Genomic DNA, 21,742 nt, shown 5'->3' with positions numbered 1-21,742 from the left:
ACCAGCTCTAACACTGAGCAACCCAAATTATGTAATTAGCAGCTCCCATTAAATGCATATTAACCACTAGAGGGTTTTCAGCTACTGCTATGTTTCCTTGGTAGTTCTCTGACAGAGCCCGGCACAGCCGTGCTATGGAGGGGCAATAGTGTCAGTCACTGGCCGAATAGGAAGAAGTGGTTTGCCGTATGGCAACACTGACATGGTGAGGGCCCAGCCTGCTGCACCGTGAGGGCAGGTATGATCGTTTGGTGCTCAGCAGGATGGGAGCAGCATGGGGTCACATTCTGTTTGGGCTCCCTGTTTCCTGGTTTGTACGGGCCATTATCTCTTGCAGGCGGACAAACACTGCTGCAGACTGCTCTGATCGCAGAATCCACCACAGATACGTACTGTAGACTTTTTGAAAGATCTGGTACTTTTTTTCTGGAGGAGGTGGCAGAGTAGGAAAATTGCGGGTTGTTCACCATGTACCAGTGCTGTAATTAATTCTCATGGGTAACGCACGTGCTACAAGTTAAAGACAAGGCAGTCCCACGGAAGGTACTGCTAAGGTTGAACAGAGGGAGGTAGGAGCCTCTGATGCACAGCGCCGCTGGCTGACCAAGCCAAGTCAAGGAATGGAAAAAAGAGCAAAGAGGAAAGGGGTAAATATGGTGAAGGGTATTATTCTTGTAAAAGCAAGAATCCAAATGTGAGAGAAGAGCTGAATGCTCTTGCCTGTCAAAGCTACTTTGTCAAATGCGGTTTGTACCACATTTACAAGGAAACATGATAAAAGGGACAGAAAGTGAAAAACTAGTTTGCCAAGCCATACATTGTGTATATTGAGAAAGCAGCATTAATGTAAGGTCTGTGGAATTGAGAGACAGTGGATTATTTTGATGGGTAACATATATAACAAAGGTATAGCGCCCAAAGTGAAAAATTTAATTGCTGTCTTTGGGACAATTTACCATTGATGAAACACAGAAAATCTCCAACTTCTAAATAAATCTAGCTCAAGGTGAGCCGAGTTGCAAAGGATGAATAAGAACTTCAGTATTTTTGAAGGTGAATGTAGAATGCTAGTTGGCATAATTTCTTTACGTTCTTAGACTACAGTTAACAGTACTTATCCAGGAGAGAATCAGGACCACAAAAAAGGCTATATGTGTCTCTGGTAAACTCCGATTTAGGAAGTGCAGTTTTTGTTTCAAATATGTTACAATCATGTGAAACTACACATCAAGACCTAACTATTCAAGCATCTTTGACTACAATTAGTTACGTAAACCCAAGTTGGGTATCTGTAAGTAAGTAACCTGACTTTTCAGAATTAATAAGCATCCTTAGCACATAGCAGAAATAATAATTTTCTTGCAAATAACCTCACTTTTTTCAACTGCAAAATTATATTGAACTCCAATATTCTTCCTTAACAACAATTACAAATGTTAGCAACTGAATATTGAAAATGCTTATTGAAAAGAGGCTAGTTTTGCTGTGTAAAATGCTTGGCTTTGTTAATTACACAAGTCCTAGACAGAACTGGATAGTCACTTAAGTACCTGAATTAGAAAACTGTTGTACACAGGCAAATTGTCCAATTACCTTGTAGTTTTGCAGGGATTAATTTGGTCTAGAAAGCTGTAGAGTAAGAGATTCTTTTTTCAAAGGGTTGGAGGAAGCAGGTATTAAAAGACTTATATTTCGGGACAATCTCTAGGATTTCCCCCACACCCTTCAGCAGTGGAAACAGAAGGAGAGATATTTCTCTGAGGCAAGTTTAGAGCAACAGACTAATTTAGGTTCTGTGAAGTGTCCCAGAGAGGACACTTATCTCCACTGCCTTCAGAGGAAGTCTAGGGAAACCAGACTGTCAAGACTCGAATTATCCCTTGTACTGCTGCATGTTAGCCATGGCTACTGATTGCCAATATTTTCACCAGCATGCAGTATTTCATCTCATCTTTAGCCATTATCATAGTAAATATTTTGGCTTCAAGCAGAACCATATAATGATGTGCATTAGTCTTCAACAGTATCCTATAATTATCTTGGAAGAGAAAGTAAATACTTCATAATTATATGGACAATTAGCTCTCTGAAGAGTTTTCGAAGGATGTTCCTCATATTTATTCAAAGCTTGAGTTCATCATGAACAGAGGTGGGGTTAATCTTCATTTATATCTTTTCACATCCACTTCAGGTTACAGAAACCGCAAAGTTCAGACAATTTGTTTTCCACAGAGCCACCTTGAAAACACCAAGGTTTCATCTGAATGAGCATCATCACTGGATGATACTGTACAGCAGTTGTGTCTTGATGTACTCTCACAGGTCAAGCTACTGTACTTGATATAGCACTGCATAGAAGAACTTTTCTTTGTTGTTTAGAGCTTCTTATTATCATCTGCATATTTGTGTTCTGTCACAGTGACACAAAATATTTCACAAAATGCAGTCATCCATTTCCAAAATAACTTTTTCTCCCAAAGAATCTGCAGTTTTACCTCCAACTAGTTATTGAAGCTGGAGAGAGATACTGTCTGAAGACATTGGTTACATGATTTTTTTTTTAACCATACAATAGAAATTCAGTCAGAAAATTATACTGACAAAGGACAAAGCAAAGCAGATTATAGAGAGGACAGAAGGGCACTTTGGGTCTAGACAGACAGGAATCATTGCTCAACAAGGCTGCGGTGCTGGGGGGGGTGAGAGGGTGAAGCCTAATGTTCAGTGGGCTTGGATAATCACATTTTGTAACATGCTGGATGTCACATCTTTCTGATTTTTTTTTTTTTTTTAAACAGAACAGAACAACATTGTGCATAGTGCACTAATCCACTGAATGTACATTATTTACACATTTGTATATCCAAATGTCCACAACAAACCCTACTTGGAACAAGGACTATTCCAGGCTGTAAATAATACTGACTGCCTGAGTTCTATACACTATAGTAGTGCTATTTCTAATCACTTTCTGAATGGTGAAGTGTAATAACTATTTTTTATAATGTCTGAGAAAGGGAAAAAAAAATTAAGTGAATTTCTGTTTAAAACAACATGGTCTGAGAAAGTCTGCAATAGCTTCCCAGTGATAAGGGTGACTGCCATTTACCTGGGACTGTGTGTGTGTCTTCGTTGTTTTACCATATTTAACCGGGAACCACCGTAACCCCATGTACATATAAACCAGCACATGACATCTCTAAAAGGCTACAGGCTGCTGTGCTGTTGCTGTTTATACACCTTGAAAATGGTCTTTCTGTACACATCTTGAAAAGGTGACTTATGGTACCACAGCAGTATTTCTCATCCACAGATTCGATTAATAAAATGTATTTGCCTAGTATCAGAAGGTTAAAGATGTTAATTCAGACAAATGCAGGTCTTTGGGAAAACAGGCTGATAGCCTGGGAAAGCAGGTAAACCTAGCTCTGCAGAGTACTAAGCACTGTCAGAAACTAACTTCTAAAAATTTTTGGATAAGGATGGAATTACTCTAAATTCTTTGCCTCAGCAGAAGCATTTGCATGGATTGCTAAAGAGATTGGCACATTCGCTTTGTTGAATTAGCTGTGCTGTGTGGTCTGTAGCACTTGTAGGTGTTTGTTACCCTTTAGCTCTTTCTATCCGGATGGAGTGTGCTCTGCCGTCATGAAACTCGCCAGCTTCTGGTTTGACGGTGATTCTATGCGGATCCCGTATCCCAGTGGAGATATGCACTTCTAGCCGACCTCTGTTCAGGAACACTGCATAGTAGGCCTGCAATGCATATGTTGGTATTAGAAGGCAAGTTAGATTTGGAAAGAAATTATTTCACTCGGCTTTACATTAGTGTGTATGTTTTATTTTCTTACACTGGTTTTTAATTCGCTCACCATAGTCAAGATACTGCTGTTGCTGCTGTATTCAGATTCTGTTGCATTTTTATAATGAGGGATGGGTAAAATGAGGTCATGCTGGAAAGCCTCATCAAAAGATTTGACTCTCTGCATACCTGTTTGCAGGGAAGGATGGAGACTTCTAACCTACAATTCTTCTGATTTTTGCTGTTGCAAGGCCTGGTCTTAAACCTATCAAGCCCTGAATAGCATTGATCTCGGTGTGAGTTCTGTGTTTGGAGGGCTGGCAAATCACACCAGCAGTTACTCTAGCAACCAATACCACGTTGTAGCAGATTTCGGGATCTAACTTCCAGTTACTATAGCAATGAGTGTCAGCATGACACTCACTTCTGTGACCTGAAGAGCTGGGAAATGATAAAGGAGCCCCTACCCTGAAGGCTCACCCTGTAATGTGGGTGAGCCATTATAATGTGTTGTGACTGGACTGTGTTGATCCAGGTCACTGAGAGCTCTCTTTCAAAACAGGCAGGAAGGAGATTAATGAAATACCATTTCCCAGAAGTCCTGAACAAAGAAAGCATCAAAATACTGTGTTTATCTCTGTTGTACTATATCTGTCTGTGAGGTTTTTAATTAATCAAGATTTGAGTAATTCCTAACAGCAATCACACTTTTACCAGTTAGTCACTTGGACTCTGTAGGTACTTCCTCTGAACAGACTGACTCTATCCTCTTCTTCAGAAAGGATTTATACTGCAGATTTGTATTTTATGGGAGAGAGAGAGAGGTTGGAGCACTCTTAAGTCTCATATCCCACAGCAATGATCCCAAACAAGGGACTTATCTTGCACTACTTTTAGCAGCATTTTGGTTTTGGTCTCAGGGGAAACAGAATGATCCTCATTTATGTCTATAGGAACAGGAACGACAGATGTCTCCAAGCATTAATAGTGCATAAGTAGTCCTCAGAATGAGTGGAGAATAGTATTCTCTCATATTTAGGTTCGATTAAAAAAACAACATGGAAGAATCTATATGATAGAAAAATGAATCTACTGCTGTTTAACAACAAGCAATGGATGCCTCGCTGTAAAGATTTAAGAGAAAGAGTTACTTCAATGCAAAGAAACAATTCTGAGCCTCTATCAGATTCTCTATCAGATAAAGGGTAACATTAGAAATAATTCATTCCCAAGCACTGAATTTTAATTTAAGTACAAACATCTGGCAGTGTCTTGAAACAAACCAAGTGGAAGAAGTTCAGTAAAATTGCGGGTTTTCTTTATCTTTTGCTAGGTTCCTCTTACCTGTCCTGTCTGTCTGCGCTTTCTCCTCGGAGGGGCAGCTTTCCTTCCAGTGTACCTGCGCTTTCTCCTGGGGGTGACAACTGTGCCACTTGTGCCAAACAAGATGATCCCAGACTCATTCTTGGTGCTGAAGGAGAGGTTGATTTCTGTGCCCATGTCAAAGGCGACAGGCTGCAGTTCCACAAAACCTGGCTTGGGGAAGCTAACCGTGTAAATGTTCTGTAGGAAGAAGAGGACAGGAAAATGCACTAATAGAATTAAAAGCAAGAGTATGAACATGCAGAAAGATTTCTTAACTAAAATAATAAACTATGTAAATATAACTAGTGTGAAGAGGTGGAAAGTAATAATGAACACGAAGCAATTTACTTCTCGAAGTGTTGTGCAAACACTAATTTACCTGTTTACATCTGGTATCATTAGAGTATTTCTGAAATCCTGTCTTGCAGGAAGGCAAAGTTCCAGTCTTATTTTGGTATATCCTCTTGGATTAAAAATAACTGCTCACAGATCTTTTTTTATATGAATGTTTTCCATTGAGTTAATACAGTGAGATTTTGCTTTTAGATCAATGCAATAGATAACAACAGTCGATATGAACATAAACTAGATTCTGTTATTTGTCAAATGTGCCTAAAAAATACTGTCCACTAATCAGTCATCATTGCTTCATCATTATTGCTTCACTAAGCATCACTGCTTTCCTGATGATTCAGGCTCATAAATGAAGTAGTTGTTGCGCATGGCCCAACTCTTTGGACATTGGTAGCCATTAACGCAAGTTAAAGACTAGAATATGTCATCAAATAATACATCAATGCAAACTCCTGAATATTTTCTATAATCACTGTAATTAATGTCTGAATCTGTACAATTCTTGTACTCTTCCAGCTGGGGAAGACCAGTCTACAGAAACAGTAACTTTTTCTAAAATAACTCAACATTCTTTCAGTGCAGTAGAACTGTTTTCAAGTATAGAGATAATAGATTATGCTAGATAAAATCATTGCTGATGATGTTCACCTTTCTCTAAAATCTGAGGGCATTTAAATAATTGAGCATATATCCAGCCTTTATCTTTTGCTTTTACTTCTTTTTAATTATCCTACATATCCTGTTTTGTACAATTAGGATGTTTTATTTAATTCCCCAAGAAAATGGTTAATCCAGTTAGATTTCAAATTCTGAAACCTCACGAGTTACAAAATTACGTCAAAAACAAAGTTCTTTCTAAGATTCATAGCAATAGAAGAAAATCAACACAACTATCCTTCTTTCCTCTTCAGGAAAGAATCTACAATAAATGCAAACAAGTATGAACTTCTGTAGAGTATTTTTGCTGAACCCAAATTTGTCAGATTCAAAAGCATTTGAGCAATCTGGTTGTTCACAGCTTAGCTTTGTTACAAACCTGAAAACTTAAAAATGGCCATCTCATGACAGATCCATCTAGTCTAATACCCTGTCTGCGAGTTCTATTGTTGTGTGCTTTTTCCTCTGATAAAGGCCAGAGATAGAAGTGATAAACTCAGCAATAGAGGGTACTCATCTTTATTTTGGCCTGGCCAGGTTCCAGTCACTGTTAAAATGAAATTTGCAATGTTTTGGAGAAATATATTTGGAGAGCATCTGTTTAAGAACAACTCATTTGGATTTGCTGTAGTGGTATCTGATATGGAACTCTAGATGATACATCTGCTTGCAAAACTATCTTAAATAGCATACATTTCCAGGGAACAAGTACAGACTATTTATTGGGAGACAAGTGTCACCAGAAACATTTTTTTTATATATGAACACTCTTCCATGGAAAATGACTATAATCTCTCTCAAACTTAGGATCAGGTTCCTTGAATTTTATATGCATTGAAAGCCTGTTAATTAGAAGCAGCAACGATTGAACATAAATAGACTTGAGTTGTATTTAAAGTTAATGACACCAATTTTTGCATATTCTTAGTGATCAGTAAGAAATGTGCCTTCCAGCTCAGAGGTAGCTCATAAACAGTAAGTGCTCTCCAGTTCCTATCCTAAAGGTGACTTTGTCTCAGTTACCCCCAAATATACTGTGATTTTCAAAGTACCTCAGGTTTTCTGTAGTGAATGATTTTATAATAACAATTTAAAAAATAGTAATTTAAATACTTGGATTTTATGTGCATCAATTTTTTTAAGGTTTTTGCAATATTGTCAGTGCCTAATTCTATCCTTATTAATGTCAATTATTCCCATTTTAGTCAGTTGAAACAGAGATAGACCACTGCTAAGCATTTCAGGAAATCCTACCCTTTAGGGATAGGGGTATCGCAGCTGCCCAGGGATACTGTCCAAGAAGTTAGGGTCTGGAAAACTGGTCTACTGGCTGATCAGACTAATTAATCTTTCTTTCTCTTAAATGGAACGTTCTGATTTTCAGGTTAGATCCTTATGTATGTCTGAATATGCCTTATACAATTGATATGTTATGCCATAAAATCAGAAACCAGAAAACATTTATACCCATTAAGACCAAAACACATGGAAGTTAGACTAACCTCTAGTGTGCATCCTTTGGTTAGACCAACAAAATCAGGACTACTCAATATATTATACGGTGTCCTTGAAATTTCAATCTCTTTGAGGCAACCTGTGTATTTCTTTAAGTTCACTTCAGGCCTAAAAAAATGTGGAAGTACAATGTATTTTCAAAAATAGAGTTCAGGGAGAACACAGTCAGCCAGACACACACACATGCACTTTCAGAGGCACAGGTGCTTGATTTTTTTTTTTTAAAATACACACATACACTCAAATGAATACATCTTGCCTTCTACCACCTATCAGCACATATTGCACTCTGCCTTCCATCACTCAAAGGTATAACAGGAGATGCATCTCATCTCCAATTGACAACAGACCTCTTTTCCATTTTTTCTTTATTTTCTTTAGTGTTTTGTGGTGTTCTTTTTTTGGTTTTTTGTGGGGTTTTTTTTTGTAAAGGAGTGCTGTCACCTTTGGTGTTTAAATGCAGTGAGCTATGAAATAGGTAAGTAGCTGCTCCTTAGGCAAAGCAGAAAGTTACAAGCTAGGAAATCATAACAATAGGGAGAGACCTTAACTGGGAGACAGATGTTTCGTTCATCTTTTTGTATGCTAGATCCTAATGAAAGAGGAATGTTAGCAGCATACAAACGTTTTTGATAAAGTGTTTGCTGAAGACTGAAAAAAATTTTATTTTTTTTTATGCTTTAGGAATTCTTTATGTTCAGGTGTACTGACATTTGTTTTAGACGTATTTTATATTCCCAGTATCTTTCCTATGAAAACTGCTGCATATTTTCTTGTGACACAGCAATATATTTGACTTTCTCAGGCAGTTAAAGAAAAAAAACCCCACTTGGGTTTGTTACAAAACCTAACCGTCTATCCAAGACAGCAAAATATTGTAATAGAGTTGTAAGGTTCCATGGTTTGGCTCATCAGCTGATTGCCAGAAGAAATGAGAAAGCCTCTGAAAGTAATACCAAAGCTAGCGTGCTTGAATGCAAAAGTATGATCTCCCAGGTGTAGGAACACCAGGGTGAGACTGTAACTGCTGGAAACATCTGAACCAGGCTTGCAAGAAGAAAAGCCTTATAAAGTCACTTCAGAAAAAAAGTTGCCATTCATGTAATGGAGAGTAAATCCAAAAAGAAAAAAAGCACTAGTTAATTCACTCACAGTATTACCTGTGAGTGTTTAGTAGAATATCTGAATAGTATGAACAGCTCAAAGAAAGAAAAATTAGTTTGGAAAATAAATGAGTTAAAACTGTGGGGAGAAAAAGACCCCAAACACTTCAGCTCCCTGGAAGAAAAGATGTTAAAGAACATTAATTACAAAATAAAAACATTTTGCACAGATATTGTTCAGCTGCATGTTTTGGTACTGGAAGCCATTCTTTGCATTATAGCCATCCTAGCAAGGGTGGTGTATTCTCTGGCAAACTTACATTCCCAAAAGTAAGCGTCTGGTTTACTAAAACAATGCATATTCTGCTTTGTTTACAGTCATGTAGCTATGGTCACCTTTCATTCTTTCTTTCCTAGCTCTTCCCCAGTTCCTTCACAGCCTCATCTCCCCAGCAGCAGAAGAGTTTTGCGCTGTCACTGTCAGCAGTGCCCACAGCCTTCTGTCTTTGCCATCCAGAAACCATTCATCTTCCTACTGCCTTCCTGCCCGCTCCAGTGACGGACGGCCCTCCTGCAGTCGCTGTTATAATTCTCAACCCATATGAACTCTACAGGCTTGTAAACACTTAACACTTGCTTGATGTTTTGCTAAGACTTCCTTTTTTCCCTTGTTCCCTTCCAAAACATACAGAACAAGGTCCAAAGTTCATTCAGATCTTGCATAAATTCTTGGCCTTATTTTTTTGCCCAAACTAGGATCAATTGCAAGGGGACACAAGAAAGGATTGCTGGAGCTTGGGAGGAAATAATCTTTCTCAGGATCAGTGGGGAGAAGCTGCATTTTTATAATTCACGCCAGGAATTAAGATGCAAGACAGTGGATTTCCGTTGATATTTGAGCATATCAAAGCAAAAGTAGTGGACACAAGTAGTTGCAAACGGGAAACAGTCAGAAATAGGTGACCTCTCCTGTCCCCCTGTTCTTGAACTCAGGAGTGGCAAATTTCACAAAAACCTGCACCTCCATTTCATACCCTCCCGGGTAACTACGCCACTGCCTCGGAGTGCGGCGCTGCTCGCCTGACCGGGCACTCCATTGCTCTTACAGCCTGGAGGTCAGAACCAAACTCGACAATACAGCTTGCCGTCGCTCCGCTTCCGAGGCATTCCAGTGTCATAAACACACACAGCTGAAGTAAGCAGCTGTGTGAAGAAAATAAAAGTTGTTTGTGTAGGTGTGTGCGCAGCATGGAAGATGACAGTGTTAAGCACTTGGGAGCAGCTTTGCCTATTGCAGCAGGAGCGATTCGCTGAATTAACAGCCTTAGCGTAACAGCTGGTACATATACTGCCCACACGCTGCTTCTGCGTTGCCGCCCGAGCTTTCAAGCTGCACTTACTAGACACATGCAAATCATGCAAGTAATCTGATTATTTTTACCTTGCTTTGATACTAGGGTGAGAGAGAAAGAAAAAAAAAATTACATTAATTGTAGCAAATAATACTTATTAGCAAGGTTCAAATATTTCACAGTGAAGCAGATACACATCATTTACAAACAACACATAATACATGGTGAGATTCTATACACACTGTCAGGCTATAATAATTAACAGGGTTACTCTGTAAACATCTACCTTAAAATGTAATATATCAGAGAGCTTTTATAATTTGTTGCTATACTTGGTCATGAGTAAAAGCAAACCATGTAAAAGAGTTTGGCAGAACTGACGCAACCTGCTACTTACAAAGTCACGGGTACCTCAGTGTCTATTGTTTGCAGTAGCTCAGCTTTGCCCTAATCCCCCTTTCACTATTTTTATTCTAATTTAGCGTAACATTCATCTTGCCCCAGTGCCTGATGAATCATAGCTGTAGGAAAAATGGTTACCACATTAACCAATGGTTACCACCAAGTAGCTGTGGTACACTGATTTTCTAAGCAACCACAAAGGATTTGCTGGAAGATAATTGCTCTGGACATTTTGTTATGCACTGATGTGATTTCACAATTACATAATACAGTGTTGTATTTCATGAATAAAATAGATCTTGGATCTTTTTATTGCTGGGTGATTTGACATCAGAGGTCAGTTATTAACCTAATAAATTAACAAATACATCCATTCTTTTAGTTGCAGAACAGCCTGTGGACTAATCACAACAGTTCCTTGTGCACAAGACCACTTTAAGGCTGTCATCATGCTGTGTGGCTAAAGCTGACATAGATTAATGGGCTTGTTTCTGTGTTGCTCATCTGTTTGTAGCACAGAATTCTCTTGTTCTCGTCATTACAAAACTGCTGAATATTCATTTAAACCTTAAGTAATTTTTTTTGTCTATTTAAAACCATGTAATACAGTCACAAAATTCAAGTATCTGTTATCCCATTTCTTTAGTTTATTAAAGCTTAAGTTAAAGTTTATCAATACTATTATGCAATATTTTGAAAATAAATACTGGGAATTTGATTTGCATAAGAAATTCAGGATCAGGCTTCTGAAGGGAAAAGGTTGCCATATTTTATTCTACTTACATTAAATATATTAAGACTATTGCATCATAAACTTTAATTCCTGAACACAGGAGGAATTTACTCTGAGGAGTCCAGGACCTTATGTCTACAAATAATGTAAAATGATAGCTAAACACAGTGATTTTATACATATTGAAAGTATACTGACCCAGATTATGCAAAAACATGCATACCCGTTTAACGGTAATCCCATGAGGAGTAGTTTGCAGTTCGATTTTTCTACTCATGCACAAGGTAAACACTTGTGCTTAATTTTGTGGAGCTATGGAGCCATTTCTGTAAGTTTGAATTCACAAATTCTACTCATTAAATAAAAAAATACTTAAAATCTCAGCTACATCATAGTTTTTGCACAGCATCAGAAAGATGTACTACACCGTTACTGCTATTTCCATTGTATTTGTGTAATGTAAGCTGCATGAAATACACTGAAATGCACAACGTATGCAAATAAAGCATTGGTCTGCTGTGGCAATATAGGGTACATTGGGAACTCACCATTCACTTAGTGCAAGTGAGCTTGAGAAATAAATACAGAGAATAAGTTGCACTGCATTTACATCCCCTTATCAAAGGTAAAGAAATTGGTTTGAGCCATGTTACCTTAGATTTCTCAGGGTTGGCAATCCCCCAAAATATATTTTCTCATGCCCTTTTAAGTTGAGCCCAAAGTGGCTGCCTGTAGAAGTTGTTGCTATGGTCTCTTCTTCATTGGTGTCTATGTCTACAATTGATATGTTGGCTGGAAGAGATATGAGATTAGTTTCAAAATGTGAGACACAAACAATGATGACAACAGAGAAATATTTGGAGGGTTAGCAGGTGAGAGGAGAGGCAAGGAAGGTTGTATTTTGCAATTAAGACACTGGATTTCCAAATTGTCAGTTACGGGCGGGGAAGAGACCTGCACTTTCCTGTTTCCATAACAACCTGAAAAGCTATAGCAATTCTGTATGCATTATTTTTATATATTCTCTAAACCTGGTTTCAATTTAGTACGTTCTTTGTATCAATGTAATTTGGAGCTAACAGTTCAGGACAAATTCAAGACAGATCATTTTACATATAATTTGTGATTTCAGTCCAAAAGTTGTCCCTTCGAGCAGGATTTTTTAGTGTAAAAGTTTGTTAAGCATTGTCATTATGTGCCTTAGAGATTGGCGATCAGTCACTCTAAACCATTTCCAAACCCAAAGCAGTCAGTTGCTGTCATGTCTCATCTCAGTCTGGAGTCAGTGATGCACGACATACAACCATCCTATTTAAATGCTTGTTCCACGTGTATTTTTAATGTACAGATTAATACAGAATATAAAGTTCAATGAGAGAGACAAGACACAGTGAAAAATGATGAGCAGCCCCCAAGGAACAAAAAGAAAGGGTTCTTTCCTTCCTTCCTTCCTTTCTTCCTTCCTTCATGCAACGGTAAAGCAGAATTATGCCTGAAAATTAAGCTACCTGTTCATAAAAGGCCTGTTTGACAGTGCAGTCACTCACAACTCAAACACCCGTATTCTAAGCAAAAGAAGTTGCTAAATCACTAGAGCTTTATAATTCCAGCAATTTTGCACAACATCTTCCCCATGATTAGATGGTTAGCTGTACTGCACAGGTAACTGGGAAAGTTATGGTGTTGACACCACAGGAACTCACCTTTCTTTTGAATTCTTGACAGGGTGAAAGATTTCCATTTGCCATCGTTATGATTTTGGTTGCTGATAACAGAAGCTGTACCTGAACCCAGATCGTAGCTGACTTTTATACGCCCACCACTGAGTTCTACACTCATGAAATCCTTCTGTTAATGAAAAGGATTAGATACACAAATTATGATTCTTGTTCATTTTGGTAAGTGGCATATGACATTAAATAAACGCTTTCTTTTCCTGGGTGACAATAGGCAACTTTTTTCAAGCTTTAAAAAAAACCTACTTGGGCTTTTACTGCCCAGGACTGTAATGTATAGGTGTCTGCTGCCAACAAGTTCTTTTTTCCCCTTTTCTTCTCCTTTGGATTGCTAACTTAGTTGGGATTTTGATAGCAGGTTAGCTGGAGTTTTGAAGGGATGTCTGTTCTTTTATTTTCTTGGATTGAAGACAGAAATACACGTTATTATTACTTGAAACTAATAGTCAGCTTTGAGTATATGACTGTACTACAGTTAGTGCATTTACTACATACCTCAGCTAGGTCTAAACTTGCAAGGTAGAAAACAAGAATAGTAAAGATGGTAAAATGGGCTTGTTTTACCAGGGTTATCAGAGAGTAATCTGTACTGATGGAGCAAGAGAGCTATGAACTGTTATTCTCATCAGCCACTGACAGCGATACCTAAGCAGTAGCTGGAGATGGCTGACTGGAGCAGTGGTACATGCTGCATATCTACAGAAAAAGAGCTGGCAGGATACAAAGAGCAAAACAAATAGCCAGGGAACTGTATAGCATGAAGGGCATTAAGTAACGGTGGAACTATTACCCAGGACATGAATGTACCAGAAAAATTGTAAGTTTAATTATCATTTTGCTCATGGCCAGTTCCACCTGTGCTCAGACCTAGGGAGAGTGAAAATACTTTACCATGCGCTGAATACTTACGCAAAACTGTGTAACAATGTTATGTATATGAACATAGAAATTTATGTTAAGAAGAAAAGAGTAAAATTTAAGAAATTCTAGATGCTTATGCAGGTCTATCCATGCATTACTAGAAAAAGCATCCTCAAAGTTTTTATACAGTAGAACAATATCTTCAGACACAAGTTGTATCAGGCACTAGTTGACTTCCAGCTCCAAGTGTTTTTCAGAAGTTCCAGTACATAGTTTTTTCCAGACAGCTACATAAACTAATAATAATGACACAAAATAATGATACAAAATAATCTAAAATAATTACATTAATTGTACTTTTAATCTTAAATTATAAAAATTAATTAGAAAAACTATGTAAGTACTTCATTACCATAACAAAATGTTATCTTTTACTATAGTCAGTCAGGAGGAGCACCGTCCTCTTTGATAATTCCAGCAATTCTGATAATTTTTCCCAAAATACAGGAATCTGAAATAAGACTGATTGATTTACATAAACACAATTTTTGTAAAATAGTGAGTGCTTAATAATTCTTCAATACATCAGTGAGAACTGCTGTACATAATTTCTGGCCGATATGAAAAGGCTAAGAAAAGGACTCTGTTCCCAGTCTGGTGAGCAAATCAATCTGGATCAGAGATGCCGAAGCTGACTTATTCCTGATTCATGTGAGGATCTGGCCAGATGTCTTTACAAATAACTTCTCCCTGTTACCAGATTTGATAGTGCGTATGAAAAAAAACCTTGAACAGCTTTATAACTAATGGTTCTATTCTCTATTTTAGCTGTACAAGGCACTATTTTTAGACCTTGTAAAAACATCATTGCCATTGTATCGTTGTTTGTTGCACCATTCAGTTCCCCTTTAATGCCACTCACATTAAACACAAACTTTTTCTTTATATCAGTAGAACTTCTAAGACTTGTCTTTTCCCATATTGTCCCTTCCCTCACACTATGATATTTTAAACTATGAATGTACAATGACAGCTGACAACGTTTGCACAGGTAAATATTTGGGATAAATGAAAATTAATTAATAATTTCAGAAAAGCTGGAATTTCCCTCAGTCTAACATAATGCTCCCCAGCCAGTAAACACTAGGTAGTCAACTTCCACACTATAACATTGTCTTCACTTGGACAGCAGTGAAGCATTATACCAGGCAACATCATACCAGGACAGTGCTACATTAAATTACTATTTTCATAATATGATTAATTCAGCCACTGCAAAAATGGCACGAAACCTGTAAAGAACATGGAGGTTAGCTGATTCTTCTTACCAAGTCATCGGTAGCAAGATACATCAGCAGAGCATTCGATGAGAAGGTCCTGAATTTGAACATGACTGTTGAAATATTGGGGTTCCAGCGAATTGGGCGGCTCACCATGGCGTAGCTGTCGCCATCAAATTGGACCGTCCCTTCACCGTCTGCCACCTGTGGGCTGAAAAGGGGCAATTCCAACCATTTTCCTTTGCCTTGTAAGGTTAAAAGAAAAAGAAGTGGGGGCTATGAGAGTGAGGGGATGCCTCTTGGGAGTCTTCCTGAACTTGGTTTGATTTCATATCACTCCCCTGTTCTGACAAGTGAAGCTGTAAGGTCAGCTCACTTGACATCCAAAGCAAAAGCACATCCGGGAGGAAGATGGAAAAAGAATATGTCACATATATCCCATGGTCTGTAATGATGCATTTTGCAATCCGCAATGTAAAATAGATTATGTACTCTTTCATCTTGTAATAAATCTTAGTTTTGTTATTGTTAGTGATTTTTACAACTTCTGGAGGGTCCCAGACTGAAAACCTTGGCAACTGATTCTCTGTTTACCCACACATTACAAACATCACAAGAACAGATACATCAGTCCCTCTGCAGTTTTTGGCATTCCTGTCGTTACAAAACAGAAAAGATCAGGTCTTGAGTTTGCCTGATACGATTTTTATGATAGACCCTTTGTCCATTTCTGTCACAGAGCAGATAGCTGCAAGACAGCAATCTCTTGGTTTAATCACGAACATAACTGAATTTGAACAAGGGACCTGCATATGAAATATTGGCCAGGGACATGTTTCCTATTTATCTTGGCACACATGCAAGGATCTTGAATGCAATCCTCTCACCTTCCATAGCTACATTTAACAGTTAAGTTTTTGCAATTAGCTTTTGCAGGAGAACAGGACTCTTGCTGGTACTGGAACAATGGGTTAAGATAAAAGGGAACTTTTAATACAGTATTCTTTTTTTTAATTTCCCTCTCACCCACCCCCACTCCAAGAGAGCAGATCTACATTATCACTAATGAATGAGAAAATTAAATTTAAGCAGAGATGCACATAAAGGTTTAGGCATTTCCATTAGCACGTGCTTGGAACTGAAATGCATATATCCATCATCATGCTTCTTAAATTTCCAGCTAAGTGTCAAGTTGTAGTCAAGGAAATCCTCTAGTATTTCCAGAATTGTTTTGATTCACAACTGGAACTTCCATCACTTTCAAAGGGCTAAGCCTTAGCAGGTTGTTAAACTAGCATCAGCAGCTGAGAGCATCTAAGAGAACAGTGCTGCTTTCATGCAATGGGTCACTATGAAAGCCATAAACAAGGATGTGAGAGACCCGGTCTGTCTTCCTTACATGGTAATTCCCAGGACTGCTGCTGTAGTATCAGGTGGTGCCTCTGTATAAGAGCCCTCAGCTTTTTAAGCTGAGGCACGGCACAGGAAAGTGTTTGAGATTAGTTTGGTGGGAAAAGGAATGAAGATCACAGCTCTGAGGACAAGAACATGGGCACGTCTGGAAAGGAAGTAACTTTGTTGTTTTAAAATTCCTGAAGAGAGTTCTGAGCCTACATATGTGAATCCAGGTCCTGCCTGGATGTGCCATTTACCCTACCTGGAACCACAGGTGATGGACAGGGACAGGATTTCCCATTCTCTTCCGAGACTGGAAACAGCTTTCTTTTGTGGGGGTCTCTGCTCACTACACTGGTGGCTGTGAAAACCACCTTGAGGCACCTGACTCTACCCCATGCTGCATAAGAGGTGCAGGCACCCACACCACAGCTGTCCATGAGCCAGACTCAGTCCCACTGTGGATCTCACCCTCTCTCATATTTTGACTAATCCTGGTTACTAGTTAGCAGGAATCTTTCCATCACAGCACTGTTACACTGTCTTAATTCTGTTAAGACACTGACCACATTTAAGACCCTGACTGGATACTTCCCCCCTTGGTGTAAATTGCAACCTAACCTCCTATTTCCTACAACCCTCAGTGTTGCATACAGACCACAGCAGTCTACTGGAACGTGATGGCTGCTGTGGAAATTCCTGCTGCTTACTACAGAACATAGTGTCACTGCAGACAGGTTCACAAAGGAGCATGAAAAGCAGTCAGTAGTTACCTACCTGACAGCACACCCTTTGCAGTCACCTTCGATATCCCTGAAATTCCACAGTCCTATGGGCTTGCTGTCTAGAAAGGTCTCACCCATGCAGCCAGTGAAGGTGGTGACTCTTACAGCATCTGACTTCTGAATAGAAAACACAAACCTCAGTAGAATTCAATCTGAAGTGATCTACTGTGTCTGAAATCAAAACTGGTATGAAAGACACGAATGCCACAAGATGTTTCTTATTATTTTAAATATATACTGTAAATAGTAATAAGTAGTCTAAAAAGTCCTCCTATCAAACAACTGATCAGCAAAAATGTGAGCTAAACTTTCAGGGTCAGGGTGGAAAAGCCCATTTATTTGAGACTCTGGAGAACACCTAAACAGAATGATTCCTGGAGAACGAGGAGCTGCCCTGGCTTCCATGTCACCATCAGCTTTCCTGGCTATTCAGAGAGCTGCCTGCTCCCACTTGTTCAAGGTCTATCTTCAAGTTGTTGAAGACTTCATAGAAAGGACTATTGCCCGCAACAAAATAAGCAAAATGTTTCTACCGTACCTAATGCTCAAAAGACTGGAAATTGAGCAGATATAAAATATAAAAGACCAACTGTGAACTCAGCTGCTGATGAACATTTTTACATGAACCTGTAAAGTTCATGCTGAATTTTGGATGCAGAAAAAAGTGCAGAGGGCAAAGAAATTAAAACTCATCTCCCATCAAAACTCATTAAGCTAGGGTCACGCACATGGGTAATGCTCATTAGATCATAACATCGTACCATGCTCAAGGTAGTAGTATTTGACAGTACACAGAGTACTCAGCTCAAAATTATCCTTCTAAAAATACCTAGTTTCATTTAAATTTCACTTCATCAATATGAGCTGATTGAAAATCTATATACTTAGCTATTTGAGATAGACAAGCACCTGCTGTTTTCCATACAGCAATTATGAATATTAAGATTTTGCAAGAGAATATGGAGAAGTGCAACTTGAAAATATTCAAGGAAAAGTATGACTCAAAAGACTTGATGTGCTGGTGATATTTCCCAGGGTAATTGGGAAGGTTTTAATTAGCAACAAGTATGAACTCAATGTCACTTCTGAGAAATTCATGACATCTAAGTAGCATAGTCTTCTACTCAAGTCAGATGAAAGATGTTTTTAAAAACAGAAAACGAGCCACCTTTTTGAATACACTGCAAACACATATGCAAAAAGGGATGTGGACAAATTCCCAGGACAAATCTAAAGCACTCCAAAGCCCAATAATATGAAAAAGCAGATTTCTGAGACAAAGATTTAAAAAATATCAGTGACTTCGATAAATGTCCAAAAAGCTTCATGGTTTTAGAAAACAGTCTCAGTTAAGGTCCTCATTATAGAGCAGCCTGACAACTGTACCACATGATTACAAAAATTCCCAGAAAAATAAAGTTATCATTTATCTTTTGATTCACATACTGTGTCTGAACAGTGTTTAAAACTGTCTGCTAGTGTTTAAAACCCTGAATTGCAGAAATACAAGCCATACCAAACTTACAGTACACTGTCTTCCTACCTCTGCCCTTGTGTTTATTTACCTGGTGAAAAAAAAAAATAATTCAGGATGGTTTTCCTGACTAAGATGAAAAAACCAGAACCTGTGTTTAAGGCTGTAAGGTGAACACAGAAAAAGATGACAGAAAGTCTGCTTTATTTAATACATAATTCTCCAAGAAATTCTTCAATTGACTTCCTTGCCTATTTCCCATAGAAATCAAATGACATAAAAATATGTGCATGGCACTTATTTACACCCTTAAAGTTCAACAAGACATGTCAAGATTCATTGCATCTGCATCTTCAAAACTTGAAAATGTTTGTGATTTTTTTGCGGCTCCATTTCAGATAAAGCGGAGCGCATAGACATGAGTTCTACTAATACAAACTGACTTAGAATTTCCTTTCCCAAAATCTCACGAAATTTTTTTCTGTTCCTGTGAATGCTTATCAGTCAGATGTATCTCAGTTAAGTTAGCTGGCAGTTGTGCAAGTCTGCTCAGTCTTACTTTTTTTGTGTGTGCAGAAGCCCTGAGTTATGAACCTGATCAAATTCTAAAATGAAGTTACCTGATTGTGCTCCAAAACACATGGATATCTTTGAAGCTAAAGCTGGACTTCAAGACTCTGATTTCAAGCCAATGGAATCTACATTTTCTTTTCCTCTTGTATCCTCTGATTTTGTCTTTGTCTGTCTGGAAATGTGCACCCACACTATTCTTTGTAAGAAAGAAATATGTCTACTCACATATTCCCAAACCAGAACCATCTAGAAAGTCGAACTTTCTAAAAACTGAAAAGTTGGACCATAAAATATTGTGCTATTTCAACACTTGAGGACATATACAAACTTAAAGGTAAAAAAAGTTCTTTGAGTTCACTGTTTGGGAAAATCTAAATGTTAGCTTTTTAAAAAATGTTAAATGATTATTTTTTTTGGTAATGTTAACATTTTAAAAATTAAAATATTGATCAGGAACAAAATAGTTAATTTAAATTGTGTTGTAATGACTCCACTGGAAAATATATGCTAATTACTACTTATGGAAGACCATTTTTTGATGAAAGATTTCCATCCATTCTATTTGGCATAAATTTTCTATTCATTCCCATTATGTTAAGTAATGTAGAAGCAGTCAACAGGAAAATCATAGAATCCTAGAATCATTAAGGTGGGAAAAGACCTCTAAGATCATCGAGTCCAACTGCCAACCCAACACCACCATGCCCCCAAATGCAATGTCTACACGTTTTTTGAATGCCTCCAGTGATGGTGACCCTACCACTTCCCCGGGCAGCCTGTTCCAATGTTTGACCACTCCTTCAGTAAAGAAATTTTTCCTAATCCAATCTAAATCATCTCCCCTGGTGCAACTTGAGGCCACAGAAAATAGATCAGGGATCTGATGCAGGTAGCAGTTATAAAGAAGGGTAGTACAGCAGAAAAACAGGAACAAAGACCAAGAAAATAAAGCAGAAACACCAAAAGTAGACTGCAGAGGAGGAAGTGATACTGTGAGTACATGACAAAGAAAAAAACCCCAAATGCAGAGGAATAGATATTATTACATACATTGTTAAGAGACCAGGAATGTATGGAAAGACGAGTGAGTTCCTGTCACTGATAATGAAAGCCTGTTCGGGCACCAATATGTCCAAGGTAAAGCATCCAGCTACCCAGCAGGAATTAGTTGTTTGGACTAAATGCTGCATCAATACAGCCAGCCAACCAGGCTTCTGATTAGAAGAAGTTAACAGCAATGGGCAGAGAAACTTCAGGTCTGTTCACCTACATGCCTAGGCAAATCCTAATAATTTTTCAAGAGTGAAGGTGTACTATTTGCTACTAAAGCACCTACTACGCTGATGCCAGCATATTAAAGTTTACTATTTCTACTGTAAGCAATAACAAAAAATGTCCACATAAATAGCCGGTTAACACACTAGCACCAGACAAGACATTACCTTTATTTTTTCAGTTAAACCACCAACAAACAGCATGGCATTAGCATCTACATCCAGAATGGTATATCCAGGTGGAGAGACAGCACTGAATGTGGCTGGCACAATGCTGGCTTTAGGACCATCCAGAGCTCGCACTGATAATGTGCCATTTTTCCCAGTCCTAGAGATTTTAACAAAATAATTTAAGCATACAGAGTCAGTAGTTAAATCAAACATGGGAGAAGTCTATTGTAGACGGCATCTTTTAATAGAGGCATGTATTAACAATTTTATTATGCTCCATTTTAAGTGTTAAGTAATTATTTCTTGACATAACAAATGAAATTTCTCAGTTTCATAAGGTTTATTAGATTATATTTGAATTTAAATGAATGATCACGTGATAAAGTACTTCATTTTACTCCACCGTGATGCACAGAGTTTGCATTTTCTGCAGTGGATCTTTCTGCTTATCAAACAGGCAGAAACACCATTATGTTTAAGGATGTTACCTCATTGTCCTCTATGAACCATATCAAATATTGATAGTAACAACAGCACCAACAAAAGAATTTACCATTTGTTAAGAGCTTCTGCAGCAGTTTGCTTTCTACTCATTAGTTTATATTAATGTACTAACTGGCATGGAAAGAGTTTGCTGACATTTTTACAATAGAAGGAACAAAATGTGGAGGGAGTTTATTCCTCCTAGTCTTTTAGAAATATAGAAAGAGATTTCAAAGGAATCTTGAATAATTTTGAATCCTTGGCAATAATTTGCTTAATATTACTTTCACTTACAGCAGCAGCTTTCCATGGAAAGCTTACTACTTACCTAATAGAAGTAAACTATTAGGCATTTATAGTCACGCTATAAATTAGTGTTTCCTCCCAGACAGATGGACCATAATCAACTCACACACTTTCTTATGGG

General features: G+C 38.1%; 1 protein-coding gene across 1 annotated transcript in view; it reads right to left on the bottom strand.

Annotated features, from left to right (window-relative positions):
- The window catches only part of LAMA2 (laminin subunit alpha 2), a 291,049-nt gene that overhangs the window by 19,596 nt on the left and 249,711 nt on the right, over window positions 1–21,742 (bottom strand). The window contains exons 46-53 of the mRNA XM_081997942.1: window positions 20,830–20,989; window positions 17,333–17,457; window positions 15,209–15,371; window positions 12,987–13,131; window positions 11,937–12,075; window positions 7,681–7,801; window positions 5,147–5,365; window positions 3,608–3,756 (exon numbers count right to left, since the gene is read on the bottom strand). Coding sequence (XP_081854068.1) covers window positions 3,608–3,756; window positions 5,147–5,365; window positions 7,681–7,801; window positions 11,937–12,075; window positions 12,987–13,131; window positions 15,209–15,371; window positions 17,333–17,457; window positions 20,830–20,989 — 1,221 coding nt within the window. The remainder of the gene's footprint in view (window positions 1–3,607; window positions 3,757–5,146; window positions 5,366–7,680; window positions 7,802–11,936; window positions 12,076–12,986; window positions 13,132–15,208; window positions 15,372–17,332; window positions 17,458–20,829; window positions 20,990–21,742) is intronic.

Source organism: Phaethon aethereus (genome assembly GCF_964289735.1).
Source record: "Phaethon aethereus genome assembly, chromosome: 3".
Taxonomy (NCBI): Eukaryota; Metazoa; Chordata; class Aves; order Phaethontiformes; family Phaethontidae; genus Phaethon; species Phaethon aethereus.
This window is presented reverse-complemented; position numbering and strand designations above follow the sequence as displayed.